At 36.0% G+C, this 7,685-nt stretch overlaps 1 protein-coding gene across 1 annotated transcript; it reads right to left on the bottom strand.

The window, feature by feature from the left end:
* Positions 1-664: 664 nt before the first annotated feature.
* LOC120283435 (zinc finger protein CONSTANS-LIKE 2) lies at positions 665-2,126 on the bottom strand. Its single transcript, XM_039290124.1, has 2 exons — positions 1,357-2,126; positions 665-1,153 (listed from the first exon to the last, which is right to left on the bottom strand). Exons 1-2 carry the CDS (start codon positions 2,044-2,046, stop codon positions 791-793), a joined length of 1,053 nt encoding a protein of 350 aa, XP_039146058.1. The 5' UTR covers positions 2,047-2,126; the 3' UTR covers positions 665-790.
* Positions 2,127-7,685: the final 5,559 nt, after the last annotated feature.

Genomic DNA, 7,685 nt, shown 5'->3' with positions numbered 1-7,685 from the left:
TTATTCTTTAGCTTCAACTAATTCAAGAAGAGAAAATAAAACAAGCTATGGAGTTCAATTAGTTAAACCAGGCTTATAATGCACTATAATTGAATCGAAGTTTGCCCTTGATTTTGTGAGCTGTTGAATCACAAGATATCATTACAAAATTGTTAGGAATCGCTCTCTTGCAACTTCTTCTGTTATCTAAAAAGTATTGGGAAGATTAGGTTAAATTGTCGAACCTGATAAATTTCTCATATTATATGCTTTGTGTGATGTTTTGTTATTTGGTTTTTATGATTTATCTTGCAAATTCTTGGTGACTGCTGTGCCAGTTATAATGAACTGATGAATAATAGTTGAAAGAATGGGGAGGGTTAACAGCGCTGATTTAGAGATACTTGTTCCACATGCATCAATCAATTAAACACGTTGATCTAAATTTATTTTGAAGGTTAGATGAAGCCCATCCAAAATTATTGATTATTAGCTTCACTAGTAACTTGTCTATGATTCCAAGAAATTGATGACCAGGGAAGCCCAAGCACAAGGTTAATCTCAACAACATATTTCTTTTCTGATTTATAATATGAAACATTGAACATTAAGTAATAGCAAATATCTGTCTCATATATTTACAAAGATATATATCAAAGATAAACATACAATTGTTTATAGCAAATCAGCATAAAGTGTTCATTGCATTAAACAATTAAACCCTAGAGAAAAAGGAAGAGACGGTAAGAAGTCTCCCAAATAGCTGTATGACTCTTCTGCAAGCACTCCTAATCTTCTACTGCTACTACTATTAGAAAGAGGGGACAATGCCATAGCTACTTTCAGAAACCATAGATGCAGAGAACGTCTGATCAGCTACTTTGAGCTTAACCTCAGACCTCTTCGCAAACCGGCCTTTGATTCGAGGCCTGGTTTCGGCATAAGCCTTCCTCGAAGCATACCGTATCATCTTCTCGAATTTCCGGGCCTTCTTCTTCTCCCTGTATCTGAGAACTCTGGCTTCTCTGTCCATGGGAGTGAATTGTGCTGCCATTTGGATTGGAGCTCCTGAGAACAAGTCTATGGTCCCTTTTGCTGGCCTTATGCGGCAGTTTGAGATATCAGTCATGGTTGTATCTGGTACTACACTTGCCTCCATTGATGATAAAGAAACCTGAGACAAATGGTTAGCATGGTCAACAGTATCTAAACAAACAAACAATCAACGAACCATGAGTTCTAAATACATTAAAACCTTACTTACCTTTGGTCAAAGATGAAAAGCAGTACAAAATTGGGAAAATGCAAAGAACCTACCCATGTGTCAGACCAGAAGACCTGACAAGATATGGATGGAACTCAATAGAATTAACTCACGCTGTGACTAAGGGAAGCAGTGTAAGTGAAGCCAGGCTTGGGCACCTCATACTCCATCTCCATTTGATAGCTCTGGTGTTGTTCTTGTAGTTCTTGTTGTTGAGCTTGATGTTGTTGTTGTTGTTGTTGCACTGGCACAACACACTCACATTCTCCAATAAGGGTGTTGTTATACTCAGCAAAATTCAAATACTCATCGACCTCACCGTCGAATAAAAACTCCACATTGTTTTTAGCAGGCTCAGGGAGAAGCCAAGAGGCAGCTTCGTCTTCGTCCTCACAGGTTACTTCATTGGTTTCTCTATCAGTCACCTGGGGGAAATCAGGGCCAAGAATGAGCCTGCCGGGCTGGATGGGGAGAATAGGCACGCGCTGGTGGCGGCGTGCGAGTGGGTTGGCCGAGTGGACCTGGGCGTCACAAGCGGGGCAAAGAGCGGCGTTGTCAGCGCGACAAGTGAGGGTGGCCGGGGCCCGCTCGCAGGCTTCGCAGACCCAGACGCGCTCGTGGCGTGAGGCGACTCGGTTGGCAGCGTGCACGCGAGCGTCGCAGCTCGCGCAGAGGTAGGCTTCGTCGGCGCGGCAGAACACCGAGCATGGGGCTCCCCGGCACACGTCGCAAGCTCTCGCCCATCCTCCACCGCTCTCGGCGCCTATTCTTCTGCCGGAGCCGCTTATATCTTCTGAGTTCATCTGGATTTTATGATTTTTTGGTAACAAAGCATAGGAATTGAGTCCAACAGTTTTTTCCTTTGTGGGTGATGTTTTGGGGATGGTGGGGAAGTTGGAGAGGAAGAGAGTGTAGAGTAGGGGGAAGAGAATCTGAGAGCATGACACGTGGAGGGTGGTGAGAGGAGAGGAGAGACTGGTCCCTTCATTTTGTGGTTGGCTTTGGCTTGGAGTGGGACCCAAGAGGTGAGTGGAGAGAGGCTGAGTGGGACCCATCGATGGCTTTTGGAATCATTTATTAAATTAGGATTTGGAAAGAGGGCGGCTTTAGGAATCAAAAGGACAAGTGAGCTCAGAACTGTGGGATTTGAGTTTGGATTTAAGGTTGGGGATTAATTAGGTCTTAATTTCAGTGAGTGAAAGGTGAAAAGATGTACATTGTGTGTGTGTTTTTGGGTGTGTGGTTGATTCTTTTTCATTTTTATACATTTATTTTATTATATTGATTTTTATAGTGGGAAGAAGGGAGGAGGGAGATATTATTGCTGGTTTGGTGGAAAAAGATGCAAAGTTGGTGATGATAAGTTGCCACGTTGGAAGAAAAGGGAAGAAGATATTCATGGTTGATGCATGAAAGAAAAAAAGAATGGAACCTTTTTCACTTTGTGTTTCACTCAAGGCCATCACATCTCTCTTTCTCTCCAGCCGCTTGGAATACTTGTATCAACTCATGATCATCTTTTCCATTTATCTTTTTATTGGTTCTTTTAATTTTTTTGTTTTATTTTAACATCTAACTACTTTTTTTAAAAAATAATATGAACAAATCATGTGTTCCAAGCCATTGATTTTGACATAAAAACGAATAAAATATGTACGAACTCTCATGTCACAATGGTAATCACCTAAATACCCTTAAGCTTCCAGGGAAATACAAGATATATACACTAAAAGTTTTGACAATCAAGTGTTAAACTTGTATTATGAAATATTAATTCTATATGCCATATGTTGTTTTTGACAAATAGTATCACACCCACCTTTTCTACCGAAGTAAATGTGACACCATTAGTTAAAAATTAGATTTAACTTGTAACTTGACACCCCTGAAAGATAAAATCAAACTTACAAAATACAACTGACAACTTTTACACAAACTAAAGGTTCAAATATACATACAACCCAAATACTCAAATAAGTAGGTACAATCGCTACAAGATCATAACACCAATAAATAGAAAAGGAAAGGGACCCATTGCAACTCTAGACTCAACCCTGACTGGCTTTATATTCGCACAGGCGATCTAGTAGGGTCCTGCTCCCGCAACTGTAACACATTTTAGTTGGTTGATAGTGGCTCAATAATATCAAATAAATAAATATAGAGTATATAAAGATCAATTGCTCAAATATAGTTTCCAACTTCCACACATACCATAATTTGGCATAATACTAACTCTAAACCATCAAAACATAAAATTCATCGTCAAATAAAATTTTCCAAAAAATATAATCTCTGTGAGAGACTGCCCTCCTAAGAGCAACAGCTAGGCTTCACCCCCTCATCAAAATCTAAAATAACAGGTAATGTAAAACAGTTTTCAAATCAATGGCCTAAAAACACTCTCTGACTTAGCACCCGCTATGACTAGGTTGAGAGTCGTCAAGATCATTATAACAATGGCTGACACACCATTGCGTGTGTGTATTACAAGTGTACAGGTATCAAAGTAATAAAGTACCCAAATGGTGGATAGACGAATCCACAGGGAACAAGAGTTCTAGTAATAACCGTAACCTCGCTATCTAGCCTAAGCAATGGAATAAGTGTGCGAATGATCAATTTCACAAACAAGTAAACGAGGAAAAAGAAGCAGGCAAATAGAGAAATAGAGAGAAATCATCCAAGATAGATGGGGTACCTGACCAATGCTCCCCTATGATTCTTGTTTTAAGTCCAAGACTAAAACTACGCTTCCCTAACTGAGATTTAATGAGTCGTGAAAATTCAAAAACACAAGATCCCAAATCTAAGGTCAACCATAACTGCTTAAGGCTCTAGGGATTCCATGTGATAAACCCTATTCCCAAATCTAGATCAAACATTTTGGTTCAGGCGAAGGAACTCTAATCTTAACGAAGCCCCATGGGAGAGCGAACTCTCGACGCTTTACTTTGTTGTGATTACAAAGAACTCTTGGAATGTGGAGGTAGGATAAATCACAATGAAGAGGAAAGAGACTACAAGAAAGTTGCTATTTACAAATGGAATATTAGAAACGGAATTTATTTTGTTTGTAATACGAACGGATTAACAACGGAATACTAATCGTTTTAAATATGATTTTAATAACAACGGCTTACAAACGACCATTTAAAAATATAATTTATTAAAAATATCCATTTCTAATCCGTTTCTAATAGAAAGGGATTAGTAACGGATTTAAAAATTAATATTTTATTTAAATATTATTAAATATTATAAAATATCCGTTTCTAATCCATTTCTAAATAGAAAGGGACTAGAAACAGATTTAAAAATTAATATTTTGTTTAAATATTATTAAATATTATAAAATATCCGTTTCTACTCTGTTTCTAATAGAAAGGGACTAGAAACGGATTTAAAAATTAATATTTTATTTAAATATTATTAAATATTAGAAAATAACCGTTTTCAATCCGTTTCTAATAGAAAGGGACTAGAAACAGATTTAAAAATTAATATTTTATTTAAATATTATTAAATATTAGAAAATAGCCGTTTCTAATCCGTTTCTAATAGAAAGGGACTAGAAAAGGATTTAAGAATTAATATTTTATTTAAATATTATTAAATATTATAAAATTTCCGTTTCTAATCTGTTTCAATAGAAAGGGACTAGAAATGGATTTAAAAATTAATATTTTACTTAAATATTATTAAATATTATAAAATATCTGTTTCTAATCTGTTTCCAGTAGAAAGGGACTAGTAACGAATCTAAAAATTAATATTTTATTTAAATATTAGAAAATATTAGAAACTATCCGTTTCTAATAAAAAAAACTAGAAACGGTTCTAAATATTAATATTTTATTTAAATATTATTAAATATTAGAAAAGATCAGTTTCTAATCCGTTTCTAATACAAAGGAACTAGAAACAGATTTAAAAATTAATATTTCATTTAAGTATTATTAAATATTTCAAAATATCCGTTTCTAATCCGTTTCTAATAGAAAGGGAACTAGAAACGGATAAAAAAATTAATATTTTATTTAAGTATTATTATTCTTATTTATATTTAAATTTAAAATTTTTTAAAAGGTTATATATTTGAAAGGTTCTTTTAGATATTTTCACAAAATTTTTCTTCTCTACAATATTCAATGTTAAATTTATTAAATTTTATTAATATTGATATATTTTATTATTGCTTCCTAGCGGAAATTGTTATGATTTAAATTATATCATTAATACATCATTAACTTCTGTTGTAAAGTTTTTCTCACAATGTTATTCCACTCTAAATTCTGGTTTGTTTACAGAATTACCAACTACTTTCACATGTGAACAAAAATAATACAATGGAAAACCCTAGCGGTCCTCTCCCTCAGCCCCAACCCTAAGATCAAACCTTGCCGCCTTGTGCTCCAACCCCAGCTATCCTCTCTCTCAGTGCCTCCTTCGGCGTCACCGTTGCCGGCGAAGCTACGACCAGCGCCGACGACGACATCCCTATTAAACCCTTGCTTATCTCGTGGTCACTGCAGCCTCGTCAAGCTCTCCATTCTTCTCCTCCGTCTTGGATCCTCTCAAACGGTTGTCGGCATGCCGAAGCACTAACGCCCTCCGGTGAGCTTCTTCTCTTCCATCTCCCTCTCCCTATCCCTCTCGATCTCCATCTCCATCTCTAATTAACCACAACCAATCATTGTGCATTCTCTTTCTCCAGGAGAAAAAGAAGAAGGGGAACGCGGCCAGGTACATCACTAGGACCAAGGCTGTTCATTACCTCCAGAACAGTCTCTCCAGCTTCATGTGCCTCCTCTCACTTTTGTTTTGCCGTAAAGGTATTGGTTTTCTCCGATTTTATGCTAATTTTTGCTGACTTGCAAGAAGCTATGTATTCTCAAAGGGATATTCCCTCGAGAGCCCAAGAAGAAGGTCGAGGGAAACCACAAGACCTATTATCATATGAAAGATATCGCCTTCCTGGCTCATGACCCCTTGATTGAAAAGTTCAGGTGATCGGTCTATTCTCTTTATTTCTGTTTATTGGTTTGTCTCTTTTGATCTTCGCTATATGGTGGTTAGTAAATTTCTTACATTTTTGTTTATATGCTTTTCATCTGATGCTTCAGGGATATAAGGGCCCATAAGAGAAAGATCAAGAAAGCTTTAGCGAAGAATAATAGAGATCAAGCAAATCGGTTGCTGAACCAACAACCAAAATACAAACTTGATAGACTTATCCTAGAGAGGTTTGTTACTTCCTAAGCAGTAAATCTATGCATTTGATATCAAAGGTTAACACCTTTTTCTTGGTGTTGTGGCATGTGCTTCAGGTATCCCACTTTTGTGAATGCTCTTCATGACTTAGCTAATTTACTTGAAATTAGCTATATGTGTTTTGTGCAGTCATTTTTATTTGCTTTCTTTTCATTTCTTTTGCTATCCACTTTCTTCTGAAAAGTATGATCATAATCCACTAGATTATATTGTAAGCAACATAAAGAATTGTGTGTGAATTATACAAGTGGAGTTTGAGAATTTTTTTAAAAACTTGTTAATTCCAGTCACATCTTAAATTTACATTATTCCCCTGTATAAGCATGATGGCTATTTATTCAGTAAACATTTGGATTTCTCTGTTATATTGTTGCTTCTTTCTACCTATTTTGCATAAATCCCTGGCCCGAGACCTATTAGCAGACTAAAGATATAAAGGTTATAGACCATTCTGCTTTTGGTTCATCTTTTACCAATCAAGCTCGAAAAAGTGTTTTGTTTACCAACAATATCAAACCCAATTTTCTAGGTTTAAAGAACTTGTTAACGTGTTCTGCTTTAATGGTAAGGTACTTTTTTTTCCTTTAATTCTAGAAGAATTATTGCTTTAGGGCTGGTGCTTTTATTACTATAATGCTGGACAAAAGGCCTGCAACTACATTTGAATGTTGTAAGAGTGAGTTTTGGGGGTTTTTTCAATATTAGGATTATTTGAACTAATCATATTGTTAGACAACATGGGAACCTTAGCTTGACCTGTAAGAATATTATTTTATTTTTTGTTTTCAATTTTATTAGTGGGTTTATTTGCCTCTTATGGACTAAATGAATTCAAATGCAGTGTTATATTTACCCATATCCTAGACATTGAGTGATTTATGTCAACCTTTCAATTGAATTATTCATGTACAATTTCCTTTCTTAAACCATTATAGAGATGAGAATGGAGTTTCATCTTAGTGACCAAAAGTGCAGGAGCTCTGCAAGTTGAAATACTCATTATTTGCTTGTTGGTTCTGATTGTTACTATGATGAGTTTGGTGTCATGTTACTTCTCAATCATGTGAATTACATTACTTCTATTAGTCCAAATACCCCAATATGATAGTTGGGTGGTTGAATGATCCATATAGCAGTGCTAGATGATTGGGAGATCGTAAGATGGAGA

This window comes from Dioscorea cayenensis, chromosome 3 (genome assembly GCF_009730915.1).
Source record: "Dioscorea cayenensis subsp. rotundata cultivar TDr96_F1 chromosome 3, TDr96_F1_v2_PseudoChromosome.rev07_lg8_w22 25.fasta, whole genome shotgun sequence".
Taxonomy (NCBI): domain Eukaryota; kingdom Viridiplantae; phylum Streptophyta; class Magnoliopsida; order Dioscoreales; family Dioscoreaceae; genus Dioscorea; species Dioscorea cayenensis.
This window is presented reverse-complemented; position numbering and strand designations above follow the sequence as displayed.

Excerpts from the sequence above, each read along its gene's own strand:
- LOC120283435 (XM_039290124.1), bottom strand. The coding sequence starts at position 2,046 with ATGAACTCAGAAGATATAAGCGGCTCCGGCAGAAGAATAGGCGCCGAG. Across the intron at positions 1,154-1,356 it reads CTGCTTCCCTTAGTCACAGC|GTTTCTTTATCATCAATGGA; the intron begins GTGAGTTAATTC and ends CATTTGTCTCAG.